This window comes from Lepidothrix coronata, unplaced genomic scaffold (assembly GCF_001604755.1).
Source record: "Lepidothrix coronata isolate B3197 unplaced genomic scaffold, Lepidothrix_coronata-1.0 Scaffold17, whole genome shotgun sequence".
Lineage (NCBI taxonomy): Eukaryota > Metazoa > Chordata > Aves > Passeriformes > Pipridae > Lepidothrix > Lepidothrix coronata.
Genome location: NW_016690197.1, coordinates 9,860,275 through 9,888,048, shown reverse-complemented (window position 1 = coordinate 9,888,048; position 27,774 = coordinate 9,860,275). Strand labels below are relative to the sequence as shown.

Sequence of the window (27,774 nt, the reverse complement as noted above, 5' to 3'; positions counted from 1 at the left end):
CTTGTAGGTCAGTATTGCAGTGTCTTACCTGTCAGTTCACCTGTTAAGTAAGTGGCCATTTTGCTGAACATGTCTTTACAGAGTTCATTGATGTCTGCCTCCGCTGGTTCCTTTGCTTCCTCCGCGGTTTCAACAGCAGGATCCTCTACTCGGGGTACAGACATTACAGGGTTAAGGCAAAGCTATAGCAGGTGGGAACACACTGGAAAGATGGCCCCATGTTTTTTTCCTTTAAATTGCCTACATCTACTTCCCATATAAGTTGTCTACTTTACGCTAAAGGGTAACAAACCTTGGCAGATTCCTTGAAGCAGCTGATACCATACCAAAGTTATTCCGAAACAATACTCTAGGGAGCATTCAAGAGATAGGCACCCGGCCTGACCGAACTGGCAAATATCAGCCCCCTCCTGTGCTTAGACGACAGGAAGGGAATTTGGGAAGAACTTCAGAGTGACTTTGAGCACGGTGCTGATGTTTTTTTCCAGTCACTGACCCGGAACAGCAGCACAGACCCCCCAGTCCGCCTCACGGGGGTTACGGCAGATCCCCGCCTGCGGAAAGCGGCAATCGCCGTTCTTCTTCTCCGAACCCGTTTCTACCACAACCTCGTTCTGCCCTTCCCAGGAGCGCTCTGGCAGCTCTTCCCCAGACCCACAGGCCGCTCTTTCCCTCCTCGGCAGCGTCTGCCGGCTCGCACACGAAGGCTGCCCGAGGCCCGCGGCCGGAGCAGGGGAGTCAGGCGGCGGGGGAGGACGCGGCCGTGCCCCGGGGCAGGGGCAGCAGCAGCCGGCCCGGCCCTGCCGGCACACTCAAGGCCCCGGGCCCCTCCCAGCGCCTCGGCCTGCTCGGCCCCTGCCCCGCACCGCGGCCCCGGGCGCGCCCGGCCCTGGCCCCCCGGCCCCCCGGCCCCCCGGCCCTTACGCTTGGCGGGCTGCGCGCCGGCCTCGGGCGGCCCCTCCGCCGCGGCCGCCATGGGCTCAGAGCCCTCCCGCCGCCCCGCGCCCGCCTCCTCCGGCCGCGCCAGGCCCGGCACCGCCCCTCGCCGGGCGGGGACCAGCCCCGGCTCCGCCTCCCCGTGAGCTGCCGGCGGAGGCGGCTGAGAGGGGTGACAGCTGCGGGAACGGGCAAGAACACGCAGCTCTCGCCCCGGCAGCAGGGGAGAGACAAACACCGAGGTGTAAAAGGTGGCACGAGTTTACTTTTCACCAGAGAGGGCGTGGTTCGTGCTCGACGAGGCTGCGCCGGCGGTGCGATCACTGTCCCTCTAACACCACAACCGCACCGATCACTGCAGGGGCACAGCAGCTCTTTCACACCGCAGGCCGGTTCCAGGGGCTGCTTCCAGCCCGGCCCTCACAGGCGAACTCTCTAGTCCTGTGTTTGAGGATATCTTCCTTTGGCGTTTGCTGGTCCATTTGCATCTGTGGGTCTTAATGCACCTTAATAGCATTTCTGCTGTTGCTGATGATGGTGAGGAGACAGCTGCTGGCACGCTACAGTTTGTCCTGTGGGGACTGCAGTATATGTCGCTGTATTTTGCCACAGCAATGTCTATGTATTTTTCTTCAGTTCCACAGTGTAAGTGGCACTATATATATAGATTGAGCAGCTAAGCATTGTCTGTTGTTAAAAAACTCTACCAGTGCTAAGTATACAAATTTTTATTAAAAAAAATAAAGAAAAAGGTAATTTCCTCTCCTTTTAAGTAGTAAATATATTTTTTGCTGTTGGTCGTAGGGGGGAAAGTTGTTTGGTGTGATTTGGGGTTTTTTTTACAGTACAGCAGTATATATATCTCACTCTTCTTAGATGAGATGCCTTACACCACTGCTGTTTAGTTTTTAATGAAGCAAAAGTTGTTTCTGCAAGTAGCTTCCACTGAGAAGCTACCAAAAGTATAAATATTCTTGCTTGGCGAGGACAGCTCATACCCCATACTCACTTCAAATTCAAATGCATCTCCAAAACACTGGGAATGGTCTCTAGCTCTCCTCAGATGTGACAGGCACTAGCAATGCATAAATGCCACCATCACCTTATACCTTTCGTGATGGAGAAGCTCACATGTTCAAAGGAATATTTCCAGTATAAGCTGGCCACAGAATAATAATGCTTTACAATATATAGTTTGATATATACCTAAGGAATTAGGAGAGTTATATTGTCTTAGAAAAAATCACTTACGCAGCATACATTAATGCATGTCTTCTTCAAAACCACAATCATACAATCCTAGGGAGATCATACTCCAGAAACAGGAGGACAGGGTTCCCATCTGAAGTCCAGTAAACTCAGCTGAAATATTCTGGCAATCTCCAGTGGGCCCTAACAGGCTTTGCGGTTTTAAGACCTGAGAAGCTGCAGACCAAAGCAACACAGGATTCTATGTGAACTTTCTCATAAACCGGAGTTTTGCATAGGCAATGATAAGGAAGATAACAGTCATGCAGAAGAGAGCCACTATGTTTTCCCACATTGCCCAGCTGGTCGGTGCGATTCCCTGGCTGCACAGGTATGCTTCACCAGAACACCTGAAGAAAAGCATGGGGTGCAACTTAGTATTACTGTGGTGCAAGTCTTCAAGTAATTACTTTTATTCCTGTTCCACAAATATCCTTCTACCCTCAACTCTGCAAAACAGGTGACAGAAATAACTCATAACCCATCACCAAAAAAAGCTTAAGGGACAAATCTAGATCTCTGGTTCTCATAATTTTTCAATAGTAACCTAATTGTTTTTACAGATAGCTGGCAATTTATAAGGAAATCTCAGAACCACCTTAAACCGTGGTAAGTACAAAAGCAGGTTGAGGTCCATAGCAGGGGTTTGGGGTCTAAGAGCTGTGGAAACAGTGCTTTTTTAGCACTGTTCCCTGTAAAACCCTCAGTTTGCCAGCCCTCTAGCACGTGTCATGAAATACTTGCATTGCCACAACTTAAAGTATCAATACTCAAGAGTATTTCAAATAGGGCAAAATAAAGCACTGAAAGATAGATACCTCAGCCTTGTGCTGCATCTGCAGGGAGGTTAATATTTACAAACAAGCTCTGTGGGGTAGGCATGTTTCTGATCACAGGTCTAGTAGTGCTTTCCAGCAACTCTGTAGCTGTCCATACACTGCGTTTCAGTTGTTAAGTGAACTTCAGTTTGTTCAAGAAAACTGGTAAGTCAGGGCTAGGTTATCAAATACAAAACTTAATTCAGCTCATCTGCCTATTTTTATGAATAAAGTTTCATCCCTACTTCACTCTTGGGTAATTGTGGAGTTTTACCATATAATCCTAAAATACATTATTTTGGGACATATTACTGAGACTGGCTTGTGAGTGGTTATTCTGTGCGTGGTACAAAATTTTGAAACAGTCAGGCTTCTCTTAAAGTAAACCATCACAATTCAGGCCCAGAACCACCACGAGCTACTTACATTTCTTCTGAAATATTGGGGGGACAACTGCCTGCATCTCCCACAAACACTGTAGCATTTGGACTCTTCTCACCACAGAAGTAGAGATCCCTGTACTCATTCACCTGAAGAGCCTAGGAGAAGAGGCAGATACCAGATTTTTGCAAAGTTAGTGATTTGAGTATTAAAACCGAAACACCTCGAAGGAACTTGATTATTAGAAGACATGTATCACCATTCTTGGAATCGTATGTTTACGTTCCTTTTTATTTTCAAACTCTTACTAACTGCCTTTCTGAGGAACTGCCAAGTTCCACATGCAGGATGGTTGGTATCCGAGTCTTTGGCTTCAAAGTTACTTAGCCATGGGTTTCTGTCTTGCCAGCTACAAGATTCTGTTCATCCACTTTCACCTGGGTCAACCGACTGATCCAGAGAATGGTGTGGCTGCATGAAGACACCCCAGCACCAACACGCTGAAGACATGGCACAGTCAGTCAAGGCAAGGGGTGAAGGGTTCCCTTGCACTGGCATCCTGGACTCACTGCAATCTCAGAGGACACTTCCATGTTCAGTAACACCGATAAAATATCTCAGTGATAGCCAAACAGGGAGGTCTCACACATCTCCCACCCTGTACCAGTTTGAGCATTCATTTCATTGATTTTTACTCCAAGGTAGGACACTGTTCCTCCCAAATAGTCCCACCTGTGACCAGTGGGTGACCTACTATGTCAAATTACTCTGTTTCAAGCAGCTGCACCCTTAGATTTCTGGTACTACACTCCTTACTATTCAGAAATGGCAGCAAGTCAAATTTTACTTCAGAGGAAGCCACACTGAAGACTGAGACACTCAGACATTATGGTAAATCCTTTAACCAGCTGAACAGTCATTGACCTCCGACTGGCCACCCAAACAGCAGTCTCCGGAGAGACTGTAAAATATTTGACTTCATTCTAAACCATAGGGATCAACAATTCAGCCTAGGAATTAGTGCCTCACTCGACAGCTCACTCTGCTGCTGTCCATGCAGCACTAACTCTGTAACACAAATATTTGTTCAGTCTCTTGAGACTTCCATCTCTCACACAGAGATTAACTTTTGCTTCCTTTTTGGGGTTGGCTGGTTTGTTCTTTTTTTACCATGTTCGTGCAAGGAATCAAACCAATCTGACTTTTAAGAGAACTTCATTTATACCCAAAATCTCTCCAGAAAGCAACAGTGTGGCTACATTACTCACAGGAGACCAATGCTACTTTCTACTCACAGTGAGGCCATATCGGGGGATACTGAAGTACTTGAGCCAGTTCAGCCAACCCATTACTGAAGGGAGGTTCACTAAGAGGCCTGAGAAGATCTGAAATAGAACAGAAGAGACTGATGAGTCACAAACTATTTACTGCACACTCCTGCACAGATGCTGCAGTTGCCCAGCAGAGGTGCACTGGGGTTGATGGACCTGCTACTGCTGTCATGCCTGTGCCTACAGGCATGAGGTTGGAGCCTCGCAGCACTCCCAGCCAGCTGGGCCAACAGCAGAGCCAAATACTTCAGCTGAACTGCTTGCAAAGAGGTCAAAAAGGTTTTCTTCGTCCACATGTGAGCTAAGAAGCACACGTGCTCACAGTTTCTTACTCGGGAGGACTGTGTGCTATGGTAGAGCTAGCCAGAGGCTAAAGAAGGATGACTGTGAGATGAGAAAGTGAAGAAACAAGAACGAAAAAATGGGGAGCCTTAAGGGCTATTACTGTTTCAGTTTTCTCCTCTGGCCTACATTTTTTATCCATGCTCTCTCCTGCCTGAAACAAGATTTGCTTTTACTTCTTAGCACAACTGGATGTCATAGCTAAGCACGACACTTCAGCCTCTATTTCATCACAAGTGATCTTGCGCTTACCCTGCTGTCTTTCAAGGCATGCATGTGCCACTCCTTATATACTGTGACTTAACTGAATGTACATCAGCTGCCCTTCACTACACATGCACACTTCTCACCCACAGCAGGCATTTGAAGCAGTACACAATTACTTGGCTTATTGCAAAAGCAGATTAAATTGCAAATCAAAGAATAAGGGATGTGCAGTGGCTCAGAGTACGCACACAGATAGTTACCAAAAACCACCTGACAAGGAATATCTAATTTGATAGCATCACCACCACCATTACCTCTTCAAAAAATAATTCACAGCTCTCATCTGTGAGTAGCCAAAACTCCCTTTTCTCTCTCTTGCTCTCTTCCTTAAAAGTCCTTGAGGAAGAGTATTGAAGTAATTTCTTGAACCCAAGGGCAATACTGAATTAAAGAGAGTGTTTGCTCCTGCTAATCCCACTGGGCAATAAAAATTAATGCAAAAAAAAAACCAAAACGACAGATCTAGTTTATTTCAGGATTTTTTCCTTTTAAATGATCTAGTTGATCACTTAGATTTCTAATACTGGAAATACAAGATTTTTTTAAAATCAACTTTTGTAAGGATAATTTAAGAAAAAAAACAACACTTTTTTAGGGGGCACACTGTTTGGAAAGCTCTGGTGGCATCACACCTACTGAATTGCACCTCAGCAATGATCTAACCCTCAGATTACAAGGTGGCAAGAGAACATCTTTGACTATAGTGACAATAAAATCACAGGCATGGGACTGACATCCCACTGGACTACAGATTTTTAGCCTGCCTATGGCTGGCTCAATGCAGTCCACTCAGTTGGCCTCAGCTCTTTCCTCCTCTCCACCAAAGGAGCACACACACCCTTATATACTCACAAGCATCAGGACAAAACAAATCGTGATGAGCAGATTGGCCACAGCCACCACATCCATCCCAGCACTGATAGCCAGAGACATGGCTGTGGCAGTGTAGGACACCAGTACCAGGGTCAGCATGAAGAAAAAGAACCGTCCTGCAACAGCTTGGTATCCTGTCAAAAAACAGAAAGGTCAAAGTCCAGTAAACAACCACATTATGATTCCCAGAGAGGTACCCTGGACTCCTATACAAGACAGGCAAAGCAGGAAGGCCAAATTTGAAGCTGGCAGGAACTGTGCATGCTCTAAAGGCCCAAAGAGCATTACTAAAAGATGTTGTCAGGCAGGTCCCTGTCTTAGATTGCTGGTGTCTCTGCCCCTGCCCCAGAGTCCTCCAAAGTTATGATGCCAAGCACTACAGTAAGCTGAAGGTTTGAGCAGTTTCATGTTACAGATATAGGAATTAAGCTCTGGCTAAGTCAGAAATCAGATATGTTGGAAGATGACAGGTTCAAGAAAGCATCAATTTTTACCAATCATCCAGTAACTGATGCATGAGAATATGATGGCTGGAGCAGTTCTCATGGGCAGCAGATCTCCTATCATCAAGGCCAGGAAGTAGGCAGACACACGGTAATATCCACTGGTGTACTGATGGCTGTGAGGACAGGAAGGAGGGGAGTTGTACAGGTTTAGAGGTTATCTAGGAAGCAGGCTCACCATGTGTGTTTGGTTTATCCTGATTCAGTTTCTGCTCTTTCTACCACTGACTCCTTCTCTGTGTGAAAGTTGCTCTGTGCTATCACTTCCCACTCTCTAAAGTAAGGGCTGATCTGTCTCACAGACCTTGCAGTCAAACTGACAGCCCTTCAAGGAATGTGAATGAAAGGCTGTGTGATTGCTAAGTAATATTGGAAAAAAGCTCCTAAATCTGTTTTCAAAGAGAATGATCCTTAACACAAGAGCATGAGGAAGTATTAGACAGCTATTAAACTGGAGGAACACTTCATCCACTGCTAACTCATACAGATGCTTCCACAGAAGAAGGAATGATACCCAACAATGGGAAAACACCTTTAGGACGTCAACTCACCCCCAGTTCACAGGGCAATCATATAGCATTACAACTGTTTTGCTGCTTAATTGAGCTTGTGAAAAGATGCTTTAACTGGTGAGGTGCCTAAATCCCCATTGACACAACTGGTAAGCTGCACTGGCAAGCAGGGCAGACTGGCAAGAAGTGGCAGCACGGGGCAGTTTCACTATCGAGCAGCTGTTAGGGACAATATTAAGCTGCTCTGAGCAACCTGTAGGTGGATATGTGCATTCCAGGCATAAATCTCCAGTTTCCTCTTTGCTGCACAGGATCTGTTTCTTACCCTTCCATTGCATGAGCTGGAGGCTTCTCCAAAGTACATTTTCAATATATATGTAGATATACATGTGTGTATATTATATATACATGTACTTACATACATATACACACATACAAACACATAAACATATATATCATTATACATAATATTATAAATACATAATTAACTATAACTATAAATAATTATGAATAAAATAATTATTTATAAAATAATTATGTATAATAAACACAATAACAATGTCATAATCAAGCACATCTCTCTAAATAGAGACATGCATCTGATTATTAGGGAAGTCTTGTAAGCCATCCAGCAGCCCCCCTTTATCTGAGCATCAGTTGCAAAGCTTTTCCAAGAACTCTCCCATCATCTTTGCACAGTCTCGCCACTTCAGGACCATTGCAAGACAGCCTTTCAACCCCATGAGCAAGAGGGCAGGCAGGGTTCACGGTCTGCAGGATTCACACACAGATTTCAAAACCAGCTGTTACCAAAAAGTGGGTAGGAAAAGTACTTTGCAGACAACTGTTACACAGCAAGCAAGCAAAAGCATTTCCTCCTTCCCCCAGCTCTCAGCATTTCAGCTCCCTGCTCTACAGATTAATTTAGCATTACTATTACAATCTGATGTTGCAAGGGAGCAGTCAAGTCTTTGGTGGAAATAATTTTGTTTAGGGTGTAAGATATTCCCCCCACCTCATTCCAGGGTATGAAACAGTCCAAGTGCCCTCCTACTTACACAAATAGTTTCTTGTCTCTGATGAATAGCTCAATTGCAGAGACACTGGAAAAACACTGGTTTGTGGTGACGAAAAACAAGGATCCAACCCTAGAAGGCAAAACAGAACAGTTGAAAAGTGAGACAACAGCCTAGGTCAAACACTGTCAGCCTCAGACATCATCATACCACCAAGTCAGTGCTTTTCTGTCTCAGTTCACAGAATGGAGATGTTTAATTGTGCTATTGTAGATCTTAGATGTATCCTTTATCTTATCTTTCTCATCCCCTTTGTACATATGTGCAAGCCTGACAGAACTGTGGTCCCTTTAGGACCTCTGGCAATTCCATGCTGCAGTGCACAGAGGCTTGTGAACCCAACCCTCCTTCGTGTTCCAAGTGGATCCCAAGGCCTTCCCTGCCTCTCAAAGCTGTCTGCTACAGATAGTAAAATCAGCAAAGCTGTGGCTTTTCAACTTACCGATTCTGAATACCACTTCGGTCCAATTTTACACCAAAAAAGATAGCACCCACAACCAAGGCTAGGATTACAGTCACTGCAATCTACAAGTGGAGAGAAGAAAGGAAAAAGGGAGCCCTTCAGATAAGTAAATAGGAACTGACATTACTAAGTCATATGCAGGGTTTAAGATTCACACCTGCCTAAAGCCTTGCTGTTTTGAGGCAATGTATACCTATGACATACACAATTAAAATCTCTTATGACAATTTTTCAGATTTTATCCTCTTCAATTTTCTACTTCCTCTGATCTCCTTTGGCTAGGAGAGGTTAGTAGCAGCACATTCATAGAATAACCCAGCGAGGCACAAAATTAACATCACCCTAGAAGCTCTCCATATAAACCAGAGAATTGAGTACTTCTCCCCTCTCCCCAGTCTTCAGTGAAGTAGTCCTTGTGCTAAACAAAAATGGAGATTTTTTTCCAAAGGCCACAAAGGTAGCTGAGCATTTTACTCCACTTATGTGACAGTGGCACAGGACTCTCTTGTTTTCCTATGTGCCTTTGAAAACAAATTCTGTCCTACAAATTGCAGATTGTGGGACTGACAGCAGAAAGAGTCTGAGGCTTTTAGCTGTTGTTACCTACTTGTGCAACAGATGCCTGTGGGTTCCTGATGAGATTTTTCAGGGAACGTTTGGACACCCAGTACAGCTGGGTGAGGAATCCATTTGCATAGGTAATCTCATGCTCCTGCCTGGATACTCTCTGCTTGCTTCCCCGTCCAAGCTCCACTTTCCTCAGTGCTTCCTTTGTGCTCTGATATAGGCTGGAGCTGAGATATTTCTGGTGCAGCACATCTACCACACTGCTGTCCACGTTATCTTCTGCCACTCCATTTTCACTGCTCACCTCTGAGTGAGGAAAACAAGATACGGCTTGTGATTTCTCATGAACCCAACTTTCAGACATGGCCCATCAACATGCTCAGAAACTCTGGAGGCTGAACAAAAAAAGCAGAAATGCCAGAGAATTTTAATTGTTCAAGCCTTAGCTCTGAGTTTAAGAGGCTAGCTTGAGTGAGAGGGTTTTCCTAGTTTTAATTGAACCTAGCTCTGTGGCATAAAAATGGTCATATTTTTAGAATGAGGCACCAGAAAACCTTTGTTTCACTGAATTTGCGGGACATCAATGTTTGCTCTCATTCACTTCCCCATCCTCAAAAAGCCCTATTACAAAAACTGTTCCCTTATAAACTTTCAGTCATAGATGTGCCACAGCATCCTCAAACAAATATTTCCAAACAGTCTGCTCACTATATTATTAGTTTGTTCTCTAATCTAGTTGCAGTCTTTTTCGCTTTCCTGTAAATACATCACTCCTTAGCATATCTACCCTGTCTTCTCTGCAGCAGCCTCTTATGTGACTGAAAACTTCTGTCACATATCTCTTGAGACTAAGCAGTTCTAGTTTTTCCAGTCTTTCCCACATAGGTTTTTTTAAATTTCTGATATTTATCACTGCTCTCCTATATTACTGAAGGAAAAAAAATCCCTTTTAAAAGTTTCTGAGCTCTTTAAAGAAGCCCAAAGCAAAGTATACCTATTAGTAGAAAAAATAAAAAGATAATGAAGTGCCCTTAGACTGGAGGAAACCTACAGAACAAAAGCTTGCCATTCCCACATACAACTTCCCTTCTACACCAGCCAACAGTGGGTTTCTCCTTCACAATTTACCTTTTCCTGTGTCCATAGGTCTGTGATCTTCCTTGCTTGCTGCCACTGCAGTTGAATCGCCATTAATTACATCAAGGAAGAAGTCAGCTGGATTGTTGAAGGGTTCACATTCATATCCTTAAAAAAACCCAAACCAAACACACATGCAACATGTTTGTATCGCACAGAGCACAGCTTAGAAGGTCAGGTCTAATACTGTATCACTTTTCCATAACCTCATTACAAGAAAAATTCACTGCTTTTCATAAGCACTAGCTTATGTCAGTAGAATGGACAGGATTTAGGAGATGGTGAATCTGAGCTATCTAAAGGGAGCTTCAAAGTTGCTTATTGTCCACTGATTTCAGACGAGGAGAAATCTGTAACTTGCTCCTACGCAGCTCAGTACGGACAACTCTTGCCTCCTTCTCAGTGCTGCTCAGCCACATCCTAATCTGTAAGACACACAGTTCCTCAGTAGAGGTTCCTGGGCATCTGCTCTACAGCCTCAGACACTTCTTTTGGAGGCTCAACTCTGGCTGGTGTTTCTTTGGTCACAATGAAGAGGAAGGGCTGTCCAAGAGCAGCTTCTTATAATATGGTTCTATCTATGGGACAAGGAGGAAAGAAAAAAAATAAAAAAACCAAAGATGCTTATTCTATAACTTGCCTGAGAGAAAGGAAGTGAAGTGGGCTACTAAGAGGAGGAGTAGAAGCAGTGACATTGGTTAAAGCATCTCCCTTAAAGCCAGGGAAAGCTTACAATTTAATGTGTCCACACATCTAGACTGGATTGGAAACTCACATTCTTTGTTCATTATAGTCAGAAACCCTCACTCTGCCTACTTGGAGAGAGGGCAGCCACTCAACACTGCAACTACTACCCATCTTAGGATACACCATAATTTTGTCCTCTTGGTCGCCCACCTGCATTCAGCCTAGAGCATATTTTTGGATCAATCTGTACAGACTACTGCCAAATTGCAGGCTGTGGTTCAAAACCCACCAGATCTGCCACCAGGGCCTGGTAGAACTAAAGGCATCATCTTGTCTGTTGGACATCATTCTTCTACATGTCCAAGTGATTCTTGGTTTTTGCCCTGATGCCAGACAAAACAAAGGCAGGAGAAAATTTGTTGTCTGAAAATTTTTGGTTTTATCATTCCATGTTTTTGCTGTTCTAACATAACACTACCCACACTGTATGTGTACAGTCTCTGGCACTCTAATGATAAAACAGCACAGGACTGTTGTCCCATGCTAGGGTAAAAATCTACACACAGATTTAACTCATTAGCCAGTTGCCTTTGCTCTTGGCATGGAAGACTTACCAATAGAACTAAAGTACTCCAGGGCCTGCTTCGCAGGACCATGGTACAGCACCTTTCCTGAAGCCAGCAGTGTCAGACTGTCAAACAGCTTGAATATGGAATAGCGGGGCTGATGGATAGAAAATATGATGGTTCTACCTCTTCTTGAGAGCCTGAAATAGAAATAAAACATCTCTCAAATACACAACACTTTTAATTTCAGAAAGGCCATGTTAACCCAAGTATCCAAATGTAAGAAAAACACTTGTCAACTTCTTAGGGTCTTGACCCAGAAAAACTGTAGTTCCCCTTCTCTATCACTGTGTCAGATGCTGCCTGCGGGACCTTCAAGACAGCACCCATCGTTACAAGAGACCATCACTGCAGTCCAGGTAGACAAAGTATGATGTTGTCTGTAGGTAGCAAAGCCTGAGGGCACAGCTGTGTATAAACCCTCCTCACATGTTTTCTGTACCAGATGCCAACTTGACTAACTGGAACAGTCCTACTGCACTCAGTGGCAGTACCAGGCTTTACATAGCAGTCTGGCCAGCTGAGATTTCTCTTAGCTTTTCTCTTGAAGATCTACTCTCAAGAAAATCCAAAACGAGTTTTCCTTGAGGTTTGTCAGACACTCTTTCAAGCGCTTTAGCACTGATGCCCAACAAATACCCTTGACAATCAAAGACAAACAGCAGAACAAGATGTCCCCAGCAAGCAAAACCAGACAACATGCTACAAACCCAGGAGGAGGATTAGGAAGTCATTGTCCTTAAATAAGCCTTTTTGGTCCTCCTTGAACATAACTTTGTTCTACCTGTCAGAAGACAGTTCATCTCCAAAACACAGGAGATGAAGGTAAACACTGAAGGTAAATCTGCAGGTGAAGTCTTACCTGAATTCAAAGCTGTCGCCAGAGGGGGGAAAAGCCTTTGTAATAGACTCAGATGGAAGGCCAAGAAATTATGATTACAAGGCCTGACCTCCCAGTCCACCCCTCTTTGTGACAAAGGGAAGCTGTCCAAGCTACATCTGCTTTTTGGGCTCTAATCCAAGGCTTGCTGTGGAAAGATTCCCATAAACTTTAAAAGGCTTTGGACACAACCCAAATAATTTAGTACCACTTCTGCATCTATTTGTCTAGCTTTTCTTTTTTTTAAAAAAAGCGCTATAGATACTCATAAGAACATTCATTTTTTTACTAATGACTTGACAACAAAATTGCAACAGAGCCCTGAAGAACTGACTCTTACTTCTTCAAAAGGATGAGGACTGCATTTGCTGTGCTGGCATCGAGGCCTGTTGTTGGTTCATCCAGAAAAAGGACTGGTGGCTCTGTGATGAGCTCCATCCCAATGTTGGTTCTCTTCCGTTCCCCTCCAGACACTCCCCGGATCAATTCGGTTCCTACCTACAAGCAGAAGAAATCAGATATTTTCAACAAGACCTAGTCAGTGAATGCTCTGGAGTTGAGGGCTCTCTGCACCCAGCAGTCCTTTTCATTTTCAGAGTCTCATTAATGAATTCTAGGGCCAGGAGCAGATGATGGCTTTGACTCAGTGTGAGGGACTGTGTAGCAGTAAGCTGAGCCTGATTTTCAAAGGTACCAGGTGCCTTATGACTTCAAGGGACAAGGATGACACTGATAAGAAAGAGACAGAATGAGACCACAGCAGTCAGAGGAGGCATTGGTGTTCAGGGATGCCTTTTGTTGGTAGCTTGCCTGCTACTAAAGTATGAGTGGGGTAAGTAAAGTAAAAATAAAGTAAGAGTAAAAATGCTGCTGGGAGGAACAAGATCTGCACAGAAATTCTCCACCACAGACCAGTTTTCTATCCCTCACCGCTTTCAACACTGTAAAAACAATTTCCCTATCTAGTCCCACAAAGCTAGGAAGCGACTGAGCAGCTTTCCAAAGTACAATGACTAAGCGACTTTTTCCCCTATGAATTTATACAACATGCTGGACATGGTCCAAAATCTTCCCCTTTTAGTAGCAAATACACAGACTTCTTTCCAAGCTCCCTCCTGAGCTGGAGACTAATTTCTTTCATGCAGTATGGTTTACTCAGGTTCCTGTTTAGCTTCATGCGGCTGCACTACATACACCATACTGCCCAGAGACACGCAGTTCAGTTGCCAGAGGTAGTATGATTTCTGAGAAAGGTACTCTCACTGCTCACCTTGGCATCAGCCACTTTGCTTAATCCCAGCTCACTGATTATCTGGGTGACTCGCTCTTCCTTCTCTTTAATGCTGATAGAGCTGGGGAGTCGCAGGGCAGCAGAGAATTGCAGGTTCTCCCTCACCGTCATTGTGCCCATGACAACATCATCCTGAAAGCAGTAAAAAGAGACAGTTGGAAAGACTCCTCAGCTACCTGAGTGGACATCAGAGTTCCTGTAGTGGCAGTCGCTGTTTGAGGACCACAGAGGAAACCGGACTGAGAGACAACTGCTTCAAAATTTACATGACATGAAATTCAAGGTCACTCAGTAGCAGTCAAGGGGGAATGCAGCTCTGCAGGCCTCACAGCTTCCACCAAGCACCACCTAAGCCTGCTTTCGGGCTCAGGAGTTCAAGTGCAGACAGTACCACTCTGTACAGCACATGCATTTTTCTTACTGGCCAAAGCAAGGCAGTGCAGGTAGCTGATTTTGTAAAGAGTTACATTTCTGTCAGTCCAGCTGAAGCCAAAAGACATTGCTAGTGCTCAGTGTTCAAGGTAGCGACATTCAGGGAGTCACCCAGGTCAGCTCTGTTGCCAATTACAAGCTGTATCTTGTGGTCCAAAGCACCTGCCAAGTTCAGCTGCCAACGAGGAGTTTTCCTCAGGTCCTTGCTGGCAACAGCTTCTCAGAGAAACAAGAATATTGCACCAAGATACTCCTAAATTTTTCATGTCTCAAATAACCTATAACTCTTGGACACAAGACTGTATTCTAAGGGCTACCCCTTTACAAAAGCTTCAACAGTCATATTCACTTTGACTGAGACTCAAATCTATCCAGTTGACAGACATCTGGGCAGCTTACACCAACCCGCAACAACCATGAGCCAAACAAGAGTTGTCATCAGGTCCATCCAGACCTCCATGACTCTCCAACATCCCTACTTTGATATTTGTGCCAATTCTGCATCCTATCATGAGAGAAGGGTTGGGTAGCTGCTGAAAAACATGCCTGTTAAATCAGGCACTTTTCAAATTTAGTGCCCTTTGGAACACACATCCCCGAAGCTGCAGGGCAGCAGATTCTTGCCTGCTTTGGGACTCTTCTCACATCAGATTAGTTGATCAGTAGCACAAATGATGTGTCAGCCAACCATGTTTTGCACTGGAGTTAACAGAGGAAGACAGAACGTGCTGTTTTGCTGCCAAAGCTGGTTTAGGCATTTCCTATCATCTCACAGCCCCCCAGTCTTTGACCCTAGCCTCCCATTCCCCACCCTCAGATCCACCAATACAAACTGTTGGGTCATCACACTGGAAACTAACTGTGAATTTAAGCTACCTAAATACCAAACATAACAAACCATGGCATGACACCTTCACTCTCGAGGCATGAATGGAGAGGCTACCAGCAGTTTTATAGAGATAACACATGACTTAGCATGTCTATATGCTTATCTGCATAAAACTGATCCTATAATGATGGATGTATTTAGGATTTAAGTGTTGTTTGTATGGGCCATCTTTATTGATCTAAGAATACTGTGCAGGGTGGAAGGGGAGAGACCATTTAATGTCTCATCAAGTTGCCTATCATTTTAAGCTTATGATTGGTTGCTTTGGACATTTGAGAGACAAATTTCTCAAACTGGGATTGCTTGCAAGAAACTTCCTGGCCATTCACTAGGATCTGTGGATTCTTGACTGCAGAATCAAGATTCAGCACCAGTCTCGTCACATGCATTCTCCCAGAACCCCTCAGCTGGCAGCTTTCAGCTGCCTATTTCACATCTGCCTGCAGTCAGAACCCTGGACGGTTTCCAGATTTGGATGCTCATATGGCTGCCAAGAATCCCCTTCTCCCCAGGTCCCCCAGGGCTTTGAGGGTCTATTATTGGTTCAGGCCTCCACCCAATTCCGCAGATTCAGATGGCTTTTCCTGTCTCTGCGAGGAATGAAGCTCTGTCACAGCCAGCTAGAATCAGAGGAAGAACAGCAGGGATCTACTTATTTCCTAGAATTATTTTCTGATAGTTTGAAGGTACTTCTGCCAGATAGAAACGATTCTGAGTTTAACAACAAGAGATTTGGGGTGTCATAGGTTTTTTCCTCACTGTTTCATTTAAGTCTTTGCTAGTACTTCAGGACAGAGCCCAGAGCCCAAAGAACAAGCCACAGTAACCCAGTGGTTTGGGCAGTAGCCTATGTGGCTTTGGGAAGACAAACATCTATGTGCTTGACTAGGTCGGAGTAACAGGTTGATCTTCTTGTCTTCCATATCCCAGAAGAATAATAAATATGTAACATCAGAGTTATCAAATGAGACTCTGTGGGGACCACTAAAAACTACCTAACCTAGTAGTTCATGCTTTGCTCATTTTATCTGGTCTTTCATCCCAAGGGTTCCCAGCCCTTACTGAATGTGGTTACTCACCTGTACAACATATCCCGAGATGCACTTGAAATTTGGAGGTTGTGGAATGCCATCTATAAGCACTTCTCCAGACAGGCCTGCTGGGTCCTTTCTGGCAGCCAGCACATCTAGGAGACTTCAGACAAACACCAGGCATTAGGTTTTGCAATAACAGCTGCTTTTACCTTTGACTGGATAAGTACCACCAGTCAGGACTGCAGTTACAGCCTGCTCACAGCATGCCACAAACCAGGACACAGAAAGGGGCTTCCTCTACTCTGGGGGCTTTAGCTCTTTGTACAGAAAGCCTGGGATACATACAGGATTTTCCAGCACACTGTGTGCCACAGCAGTATGGCAGTATACAGACACTCACAATTCACAACAGTGAACCCCCTACAGACATAAACTCAGTCTGTGTATTTACAGCTAACCTCAAATGCACAGAGACAAAAGCGCCCTGCCGAGTCGCTGCAGGCTGCTCTCCAGCCAGGGGAGCACAGAACTAATGCCTTTGATCTCAAGGAAATTAATCCAAATTGGTATAAACAAGACGGGAGTTAAGATTAATTCTAGAAAGTAATTTCTTTTAACGTATCACTGCATTCTCCTTACTGCCAGTGCAGAGGCCAGCCTGTCTGCTAGCTAAGTAAACTGCCCTGATGAAGCACTGCTCTTGAAAGCATCCTGAGTAACCAGCATCTTAGAAAGGAAGATCAAGGGTCACCACAAAGACACCTGTGTGAACCCTGGCCATATTTACCAGTGTATGACATTTTCAAAGGCAGAGAGTGACAAAGAGCTCTTTTACCATGGTTATACAGGAGAGAAAACAGCTCTAACACCATTAGTTGGAGACAGTCTGCACGGTATTTCTCTGTGCTTTCATCTAAAAACCTCAAGCATATGGGCACCCCCATCAGCAGGCCACAGTAATGTTGGGGTGAGGATCCAGAGCATCCTATAGATTCTAGTATTGTATTACAACATATTCCTGTTAGTTGTCAGAGAGGGGTCTGGCCTAGCAGCTTCAAGGAAGTCTTGCTGCAGCGAGTTCACAGGGGATGACATCTATCATGCCCATGAGCTTGCACCCCATCCCCATCTCATTACCAGTAAGGACAGTGCCTACATCTGAGCTCCAGTCACCCCAGCTCCACCTAGTATGTAAATTCAGGCCACCACCAAAGGTGACTGCAGTAGTATGCACCAATTGGAGCAGATGAGGGCTGTGGCACTGCTGCAGGGCAAGAACAAAGCTGATAGAGGGGCAGGAGGTCAAACTGCATCACCAGATTTCTCAGAGGCAAGCAAAGGCCTGAGCCTGCAGATCCCTCACATCTTCCTTAACCCGCAGAATCCCAAATACCCTTTGAACAGCTGACTGTCCACTTAAAGGAGCAGATGAAGGTACTCACGAAGATTTTCCACTCCCCGTTGGCCCCAGGATAGCATTCAAGCCTGGCTTCATAATGCCACTGGAAGAAAGAGTTATTTACAAATGAAGGACTGTCCCTATGCAGCTTTCAGTAGAGCTTTTCAAAATGCTGTTGAAAGGAGTATTAAAAACTTCTCCTTAAATCTGAAATCAATGTGCATTTTTCCTTTCTGCCCCTGACTGCCCATCAGAACATAATCAAAGCTGGACATAAAAAACAATCTACAAAAGACAGATGTTAAGTGTCTTCCCTGCTGAACTAGTTCTTGAGCTCTCTGCTGCTCATTTCCTCTGGCTGTGGCTTGAACAACAGTTAGGGGAACCCTCAGATCTTCTGGCAGAAGAGTTCACACAAGTTTGGTCCTAATTTGCTCAAATCGATAACTGAAACTGCTCCAGCTATATCCCAGCTATTTTGCCTAAAAGCAAATCACAAAGTGCTCACTTGAGCTGCTGACTGGCAGGAGGGTAGTCATTTCTGTACCAGCTGGATCTGGAAGGTGACATGAGGTCACTGATTCACAGCAGCAGATTAATTCCTACCCTCTAGCATCTCATTTAAGCAAGAACTTACTAAACATTATGAAGGATCTTCTTTTCCACAGTTTTTCGTTTACAAAGGAATCCACTGGACTGCTTAATGGAGTACTGGATGTTATGGAAACTGACGACAGAGCCCCGAGGAGATCGGAGGGACTCTTGTGTTGGGAGAGAACGTTGGAAATTGCCTGTTCCTTCCTCTTCTCCAACAGAAATAATGCTGTGATCAAATGTGTCTGCCATCATGTCTTTGTTACACAGGTCAAGCTCCACTGCATGGAGATGTTTGAGGTCACTGTTGTTTTGAGCAGTTTCCATCTGTTGAGACAAAGAACACAGAAACAAGCAAGGAAGGAGACGTGAGCAAAGATTTCTCCAGAAAGTGTCTTGGAAAAGCAAGTTCACGCACACCACACCAATCCTTACATGTGCCAAGTTTCCAAAAGGATGGACATCCGCACTGGAAGACATCCAGTAGTCTCCAAAGGCACGGAAACCCACAGATTTAGAACTAACCTTTAAGAACAAGACATGTATGTTCTTGAAGTAAGTTATGCTTGCTGAAAGAGCATCTAACGAGGAAAAACCAAAGCCCATCTGCGATGGTCACTGTCTTTTCCAACACAGCAGGCACTACAAATGGAAACTGCTACCACTTACTTAAGCTAAAGAGACCCAAGCTCCTCTTCTTCAGTCATAACATTCTTACCTCCACACAAAGCCAGCAGAGCAACCCTATTAACAAATCTGCGTCAAGAACCACGGGAAGAAAAATGGCTGTGCTTATAAAAATGAGGCCAGCCACATGCATCCTGTTTCCTGGCACAAGTTTGCTTCTGAGATACCAATGTGATTAAAATAACAATTATACACGCTGCTTATCATGTTTCTGTCACACAGTATCAAGATATTTTACAACTACAAATAGGAAGAGAAATTTGAATTTGTCTGCAGGCACCATTTATGCTGAAGTACAGAAGGAATGACCTCTTCCATGAGGAAAGATCTGGGATATGCCAAAGTAAGAAAAAACATGGTACAAACTGGTACATTATGGAAAATTAAATATGCTATCTGCTTATTATCATAAAATTATAAAGCATTCTGGTTCAAGCAGATAAGCTGTCTCAGTAGCTCACGATGGGACACCTGAAAGCAAGAACATGTAAACAGCAAAGGGAAGGAACTGTTCTCCCTGTCCTACAAAGTAGGAAATATACCAATGGGTATATTTGGGTATAACTATTAATATTAATTCACTTACTAGTCACAGCAGCACAGCTGTTTTATCAAGGGGCTGCTTCCCTTGCTGTAACTAATGGAGACCAAGTCTGGATCCCTTCACTCATTTTGAAAATAGAAAAAGGTTAAAGTTCTTACCTTGACATTATATGTTAGGAGTCTGGAAACCCTACATTCCCCAAGTTCTGCAGCTGGGCATAACGTATGCCTTTCAGCCAAGGGACCTTGCAGATATAAACATTCCTTTCCAGAAAACTACAGCAATAAAGAGACGAATTACTACATACCCCTTCCAGAAATTGAACACAACAGTTAGACTAACACAAGTTAGTCTAATCATTTACTTCACTTCTAGCTTCTGACATGGCAGTGTTTGTTGGAGAGCTAAAAATTTACCGTGACACTGGGAAAAGCCAAGGTGCTCACGAGGCTAAAAGAGCAAGGAGAGAGATCTGTCCACAAAGACATCCATTGGTAGTTCCTTGAATTTTGTGTGAAGATAGAGGTATCACATCAGTCACCCCTTTCCCACTATCTGCACTTCTTTCCTCCTAGGACTGAGAGGGTGATAACCAATAGGACCACCACTGCAGCAGTAGTAAGACTTTGGAGGGAGAGAGATGGTCGTCCTTTTAAGAAACTGGATCTACAAAAGCCATATTTAAAGAAATGGGAATTGTCCTTTTGTCTCTGCCTCTTGCTATTACTGAAAGCTCAACAAGTTGCAGTAGTTTTTTCCTGTATAAGTAAAATAAAAGTGGTGAGGAGAAGGAAGGGTTGTTTAGCTTGGACACAATGCTGAACTCTAAGGCTGGTCACCCCCGGGAAAGCCTTGTTTATGGGAAACAAGATAGGATATGCCGGTTACATCAGCAAGAGATGGTTTATATACTTGAAAGGTTGCACAACAGATTAGGAGAAGAAAAAAAGTCCGGATGAGAGTAGCACCAGGGAGAAAGACCTTGTCAGACTTTTGAACATTGGTCTTGTATCTGTCCTGGATCGGTTCTTTGGTTTAGCTCACCGTACACCCTTTTATGCAGGTTTTTGCAAAGCTACCGACTAGCACTGGCAAGCCAAACCAGTGTTGCGGGTGTGTGCACGGATGGTTGAGGGAAGCGTAGCAGAAGCCACAGGTAGGCTCGGGCTGCCAGCACTGATCCTCTGCCTCCCACCTGGCCCCATGGGCCGGTTCCGCTGCTAAGCCGGAGCCGCGAACCGACCCGGCCGACCACGCTCCGCTTCCCTCCCCGAGTCCCCGCCCGCCCGCGGAGCTGCCCCGGGCCCCGGCCCCGCCGGGCGCTGCCCGCCCGAGAGCTCCGAGGGCTCCTCCGCGCCCGCCCCGCCCGGCCCGGCCCGGCCCTGCCCGCGCCGTTACCTCGCGGCTGCCGCGGCGCTCGGGGTGGCGGCGGCGCTGCCTTGCCGGCGTTTTATAAGTGGGTCCGAGCGGCGGGTTACATAAAGCGGCGGCGGGGAGTGCCGGCGGTGTCACGCAAACCCCCCGGGTCGCGGGCGAAGGCAGCCGCGGCGGTGATGGAGCCCGGTCGGCGGGCGGCGCGACCCCCGGGGCGGTGCCGGCGCTGCGTGGGGCCGCTCTCGCCGCCGCCCGTGCGTGAGCCGCGCCGGGGCAGCCGCTGCCCCCGGCCGGGAACGCGGGGCCCGGGGCGGCGGCGCGGAGAACCCCCCTGCGCCGGAGCGCCGCGGGCTGCCCGCGGTGTCAGCCCGCCTTCCCGGGGCGGGGAGAGCGGCACGGGGAAAGCGGCGGTGTTCGCTCCTTGGGAACCCCCGACGCGGGGAGTGGGCGTCGGACACGAGGTGCCCGGTGAAATGCCCGCGGGTCCTGCGCGCCCCGGCACGGGGGGCACGGCCGGGGAGTGGGAGGAAGCACCCACTGTTCCTCCCACCTTCTGGGAAGGTCATCATACCCAGGGCATGTGTCGTGTCCAGTCCAGCCGGGTCAGCTGGGGCCACAGGCAGCCCTGGGAGCCCTTCCCAGAGTGGCAGTGACACTCCGATCTTACCCCTTCAGAGGCAGCGTTCTCCCTCGGGTGTTCCCTTGCTGGGACTGGGGAGGTCAGGGCAACTCGCTGGGGTGACCCGTTGTCCTCCAGGCTACATTTCCGTGCTGCCATGTGTTCCCGGCCAGGAGAACGTGTGAAAGCAGGAATATCCTATTTCCTTTGGTTTGTCAAGGCTTCTCCTTGTCTTCCCATTCCCAAGCACTATTGTCTTTATAAATCAGCTTTGTCTCCCTGAGCTCCTTGATGTTGTGAATGCAGGAAAAGCTCACTTTTATGGTTTATAAGTATGATTTATAGCAGAGCTGTCAAGTCGTCATATTAATTGTCTCCGGTTTGACTACCCTCTGCAGTTCTGTACAGCATTGCTTTCTTCTAACAACACCTCTTGCTAGATCAATTTAAAGCTTAGCTAAGCTGAAACATACCACTAGCTACCCAGTCAGTAACAATAATAAAAACTCCAAAGGCTCATCTCTTCCCCTTCCGACAGCTGCCTCCCTCCAGGCATGCTGATGTACTCAATGCTGTTGATGCAGTAGACAGAAGACACCCACACCTAGGAAGCTGCACTGCTCTACAGGGCTGACAGGAGTCAGCAGGTGAGTTTATGGGGGTATTGAAGTAGCCTTAGAGATCTATCAGAAGGGCAGGTTTTGCCATAGGTACACCCAAGGATCAAGTTTGCTGAATGTTATCTTCAGTCACTCTGTGGGTCAGAAATGGACTTAAGTTCGTGTTTCCTTTGTGATTTAACTTCCTCCTTTGAGGAAAATCTGCCTACATTGAAGACTTTTGCCCTAGTGTTTCACCAAGCATGCACATCTCTGTCTTTAAACGTATTTCAACCCTAAATACTCACTACCCCTCAACAAGCTGCGGAGACAATATTCTCTTGTCATGTGCCTGGGAGAGTGAGAAAAAAGGGCCTGTGTGCTTGAGAGCAAAGTTGAGCATTTTCTGAGTCATGAGCTTGCTGCTCCACAAAGTGTCTGCACAGTGGTGCAGGAGAACAACTTGCTGAAGGAGGACAATTAAAAGTTCAGGTTACTCTTGAGAGTTACCTTCAGCTGCACAGCTGCTCCTCAGACAGAGTTGGTGGATGCCAATTTTGGGAAACAGTACTGCTCCTCCCACACTTCATGGAATGGAAAATCCAATTCTCTGCCCCCTGTGTCTAAGCTCATCCTGATGGCAAAGAAATAGGCAGAGACCCCAGATGTGGGGAGGAACCAAATCTGCCAAATACAGCATCTGGCTGTAAGCTCTGGCTTTTCTGTAGCCCATTCTTCAAGCAGCAGTCTTTTAGGCTTCTTCAAGAGCCTTATGATCGTCAGCCTGTTTCATGTCCCACCCCAATTACGAATATTTTTCAGCTGTATCATTTTACTAATCCTGTTATCTAGCTCATACTGTTGCTGAGGAAGATTTCTGCCAATATAGGGATAGAAAACAGTGGTCAGGACTGTGGTTAAAAAGATGAATACTCTCAACAAGTCTGATGAGAGCCTGATGTTGTGTACTGTACTTTTCTCTCACCCACTGCTCTGTAGGCTGGTGGGTGCCAGCACTGCTTTGTGCTGCTCATCCACAAAAAGGGGCATTTGCCTTGTAAACTGTCAGCCTTTATTGCAGATTAAAGGATGTGGTCTTCACAGAAAGACAGCAAAGGCATTAGCCCAGTGTAAAGCTTTAGCAAAGCCCTGTTGCTTTTAATGAGTGACATTAAACAAATAATGTTACAGGCTTCGCTTTATATGTTGTGATAGCAAGGAAAGAACAACCTGGGTCATGTTTCAGATCTCATGCAGGTTTTAGTGCAGGTTTGAGGTCTTTGCTGTTGCTTCTTAGCCCCTGCTACCTTGAGTCTCTGATCTGGCTGCCACTATGGGGTTGCAGAGCAGGAGGGACCACGATGCTGTCCTGGGCATGGGGGAAGAGACCTAGCAAAAAGTGAGGCTTTGAGGAGTCCTGCTGAAAAGCATTATTCTTGTTTGCAGGTGATTTGAACTTTGCTCCTTTCTTACAGGTTCTGGTCACACTAGACATGTCCTGCACGTGTCCCAGCACACAGAGTGGATAAGAAGTTACTGAGGACTATGAGTTCTGCTCTGTGCTGAAGGCCCTGCTCTCTTCTTCCTTTCTTCCTGCAGCCTAAGCCATAGTATCACAAAAACATCTGTTTGAATGTGGTGCTGAGGATTCCTTCTAGTCCAGCTTTTCACATGGGCCAAGACTTGCCACCACTTGGTCAAGTCAGGCATGGCCTCCAAAATCACTAGACACAAAATTTTCAAATCTCTTTCTCCACTGCTTTCTTTAGGATTCTGCTCTCATTGCCCTGAGGATCCAGAGTGTTTTTTAACACAGGGTGTTTTATCCTGCCTAATGTTAAATTTCATAAAGCTCATGAAGTATTTCAGGGAATTGAACCAGCAAGAGTGCATGAGAAATAGGTCCAGGAGGAACTGCATGATGATTATACTATTGCCTTCTCTACTGAATGCATCAATAAGCAGATTCCAATGCTCACTGTCTAAAAGCAGCTCTGAGATCAATGAAGAAGATGGCAATATCAGACATGATGCTTGAGTGATGCCTCCTAACTCTTTTTTTCCCAAAGCTCCAGTAAACCATTCCAAAAGACACACCCTGTACATATGTATACACATGTGCTGAAACTGCTGCATATACAAATTCACCACCCTAGGCACAAAAAAACATCTCATCATGCTTTTTCCACCCTGATTGCTCATCATGTCAAAGCTAGTGCTGACTGGCCTCCCTTACTTGGTTAAAGTGCTGCTTGCCTTGGGGAAGTTGGCTTTTGCAAGACTTGCAGATTATGTAGAAGAAATCTGACTGTCAGGTTTTGTTAATCATTTAGTCCATTATCTGAATTCATAGTAGCACTAAATCCATAACTGGTTAAAGATAAGAAAGGCTTCAAGCAAATCTGAGAGAAAAGGAAATCAATATTTAACTAGGGTGCTACGCTGAGATATCATGGGCTTGATTCTGACAGAAGTCACAAGTTGTTGAACTATAGGATCAACAGATCTACACATGGGTATTATCTGGGTAAAGCAAGTAATCAGGCACAGATATAAAATCTATACTGTAAAGTGTCTAGTGCACCTAAACCATCATGGCAGTTCTTCAGGAGTTAAAAAGCTGACATCATAAACGTGCTCAGATATTTACCAATCTGATTCACTGCTGTTAATAACATTAAAGAGAACCTATGTCTACCATATGATGTACAATAAAAATACAGAGATGCACCTTTCTATCACAGTCTAAGTAGATGAAGAGAGAGGAATAACACATGCAGAGGGAGCAGAAATGGCAAGGTCTGATCAGAAAGCTGGGAATAGAGACCTAGACCAGGGATACATCATAGCTATGCTGTATAGCAGCTTCTAGGGAGATATACTTTGGGAGATTGCTAAGGAGAACAGAAGCTCCCATGTCGTCCCTAACAAAGCACATCTGGAAAGACACCAGTTGCAACTGCCCCATGTTCTTACACCTTTTGGACAAAGCCTGGGGCTTCAGACCAAGAAATGCACCAAGCTAAGCTGGGGCAGCAACACAAGATTCCCAGTACAAGATTCTCCTGCACTCAGCCCAAGGTCCTGGGACAGGACTCTCTCAAGTACAGTTTGTATTCCTATTTGCAAGTCAGGAATGGGCACTCCATCCTTCTGCTTCCCTTTTGAGGGCCTCAGTGCCTGCAGGAGGTTAACAGGATTAAAGTGTGTTTTATCTGTCCCAACTCAGCTCTACAGAGGTCAGCGCCCTCCCTAGACATGAATGTTGACATACACAACATTGCGTAGGCATTTCACCTCCTTTCTCAGGAGCAAAGTCCAGGTGGCCCCACCAGCCATTCCTAAAAACTGATTTAACTTTTATTCACTCCCAAGGCCTGAGCTTCTGCCATTAGGATTTGTTGTGGCAGCCCTGAATAGATTCAGACTTTTTTGCAGTAGGTGTTGTACACCCAGAGTCTCAGAGTATCCTTCCCCAAAGGGACCCTGCACAACAGCAGAACATGACATAGCATTAGGGCAAACAGTTCATATTCCGAAGAAGGAGAGATAAGAAACTAGCTCTGTCTCATCCATAACTTCCCCTTTCTTTTGTGCCTTTCTAGATGCCTAAGAGTGCTATATGACCTTAACAGAGGCCTATTGAACCACAACCTTCCAACTCAGAGCATCACATTAGGTGAAAGAAAAAGTGCAAAGGCTCAGAAATCTCAGCTGTCCCCTATTCTGATGCACACTTCCTCAGTTTCATTAATAGGAAGACAGAGGAAGAAAACCAGGGAATCACTAAATAGCAAGTGTTATCAAAGAGAACCCAAAACAGTAAGTGAGACTAAATGTTTGGATTTTTATCTTGAAGATGAAGGCGATAACACAGCTGAAGAGGAGAACAAAAATTAAAAAGCACTTGGTTGCACAGCTCACCCAACAACGCCACAAGAAGGTGCACAACATTCCTAAGCTATTTAAGCCAGAGCTCTTGTACTCACCTTCCATCTGGCCTCACTGGTTATGTTCCACTAGGTCCCAAGTGCATCTCAATATTTAGCTATCTCTTTCAGTAAAGCCACTGCCTGGTGTTTGTTTTGGCCAGGGCATCTCAGGTTTTTTTACAGTGTTGCTCTGCTCCTTTTCAGACCTAATTTTTCTCTCCTCGTTTGGAAACTGCTTGAGATGACTAGTACATGCAAAAGAGGCAGAGGGGGAGAGATACCCAGGAGCCACTGAAGGGCTGGTGTCCTAGTGTTGGAGACAATTGGCAGCAACCAGGAGAGGCAGGGGGAGTAGAGAATCAGGAGAGAAAAGCCAAGATAGGTCTGAATGGAGAGTAAATGAGAGGCTAGGTGTGAAACACCAGGAGTGGCAGGTGTTAATGACACTGAGTTTAGCTGCTCACCAGGACAGCAGCACATCTAGGGGTAGCTCCTCCAGGCACTCAGACTGGGAGAGAAAGGACAATGAGTAAATCTTAATGACTCAGAGAGGAAGGACAGGATAAGAAACTGAGCACTCTCATCTTCTAAAGGGTATACAAAGGCACATCCAGAAACAATCCATGGGCACCAGGCTAAGAACGTAGGAGACATGAGAACTCTGTAGCTGGTGTTCCTTGTTCTGTGTCATGGCAAGAACCCCGACCACAGCAGCCGGACACAGGCCCTGGTGCCCAAATGCTAAATAGCCCATTTGGACACATCTCTCCCTGATCATGACTATTTGGTAAGAGAACCAAAGCGAGTGCAATCTATTCTGTTTAAAAATAAGATCACCCATGAGCTTTGCTGCATTTTGTTTCCCTGCTCCAGTGCCTCCATTTCCCACTTCTGCACTGATCTCCATCCATTTCAGCCTTCTCTCCTGCTCTACTCTAAGCACCTCCTCAGCAGGTTACCAAGCTGTTAAATATCTCAGCTGGTAACAGCTGTTACCAAGCTGTTACATATCTCAGAGCAGAGGACCTCTGTAGCTGAAACATGGCCCACAGACTACTGCCTTCCATTGAAGCACCAGGGCCCTGGCTGGGCAATTCACATCGAAGGCTTTCCTTCTCCTCCCCAGTGCAAGAAGGAACAGGCAAGCATGAACATAGTCCCTGAGGGTTTCCTTCCTGAGAAGTCTCCCTGCCCTCTCTCACAAATCCTGCCAAACCTAACAAGGGTGGTGAAATCAGAGCTGCAAAGGCCTTTAACACAGTGTGTTCAGCACACAGAGGAGGTGACCAAGGTGACTTTCAGTGCCACACTGTGCACTTTCCCTCCATCGTTGATGTTCTTATAAAATCTAGACGTGGGTTGGATGTCACAAGTCTCCTTCCACTATGACTTGCCTCTTTTGAAGGCAAACTCACAGTCTTCACTGATCGATGTGACCAAGTAAGCAGCTCAGGGACCAGACTCTGGTGCTATGGGACTTCCACTGTTGTTGTACCTACATGGTAGAGAATGCATGCTGGTGGCATGGCCTCTTCTGGGCTTGAAGAGGATAAAAGTCTTTGAGGCAGAAGAGGCTGTATTCCTGAAAGGATCCAGAAAGCTTACCATCTCTTGTTGCTGTAACAGTTGTCTATTATATAGGGAACTGAGAAGAAGCTCTGGCCTTTTGTCTGTCCCAGAAATCTTTGTACATGCTTTCAAAACCTGCTCCCTATGTGAACTCCAGACATGTC

General features: G+C 45.6%; 1 protein-coding gene across 6 annotated transcripts; it reads right to left on the bottom strand.

The window, feature by feature from the left end:
• Positions 1-1,702: 1,702 nt before the first annotated feature.
• On the bottom strand, positions 1,703-26,178 carry LOC108493580 (ATP-binding cassette sub-family G member 2-like). Of its 6 annotated transcripts, none has more exons than XM_017807176.1 (16): positions 26,099-26,178; positions 18,330-18,613; positions 17,736-17,795; positions 16,339-16,453; positions 13,918-14,070; positions 12,988-13,145; positions 11,756-11,907; positions 10,446-10,562; positions 9,358-9,623; positions 8,730-8,812; positions 8,270-8,359; positions 6,691-6,815; positions 6,176-6,330; positions 4,679-4,768; positions 3,429-3,541; positions 1,703-2,534 (listed from the first exon to the last, which is right to left on the bottom strand). In XM_017807176.1, exons 2-16 carry the CDS (start codon positions 18,611-18,613, stop codon positions 2,387-2,389), a joined length of 2,109 nt encoding a protein of 702 aa, XP_017662665.1. In that variant the 5' UTR covers positions 26,099-26,178; the 3' UTR covers positions 1,703-2,386. The 6 variants fall into 6 exon arrangements, with proteins under 6 accessions (XP_017662665.1, XP_017662661.1, XP_017662663.1 ...); XM_017807172.1 differs by lacking the exon at positions 26,099-26,178 and adding an exon at positions 21,463-21,684; XM_017807174.1 differs by lacking the exon at positions 26,099-26,178 and adding an exon at positions 21,559-21,684.
• Between the last annotated feature and the right edge of the window lie 1,596 nt (positions 26,179-27,774).

Coding starts and splice junctions, on each gene's coding strand:
- LOC108493580 (XM_017807172.1), bottom strand. CDS start 21,669: ATGGCAGCACGGAAATGTAGCCTGGAGGACAACGGGTCACCCCAGCGA. Junction 18,614..21,462: donor GGACACGACACATGCCCTGG/GTATGATGACCT, acceptor TTGTCTCAACAG/ATGGAAACTGCTCAAAACAA. Junction 17,796..18,329: donor AAGATCCTTCATAATGTTTA/GTAAGTTCTTGC, acceptor TCTTTCTTCCAG/TGGCATTATGAAGCCAGGCT.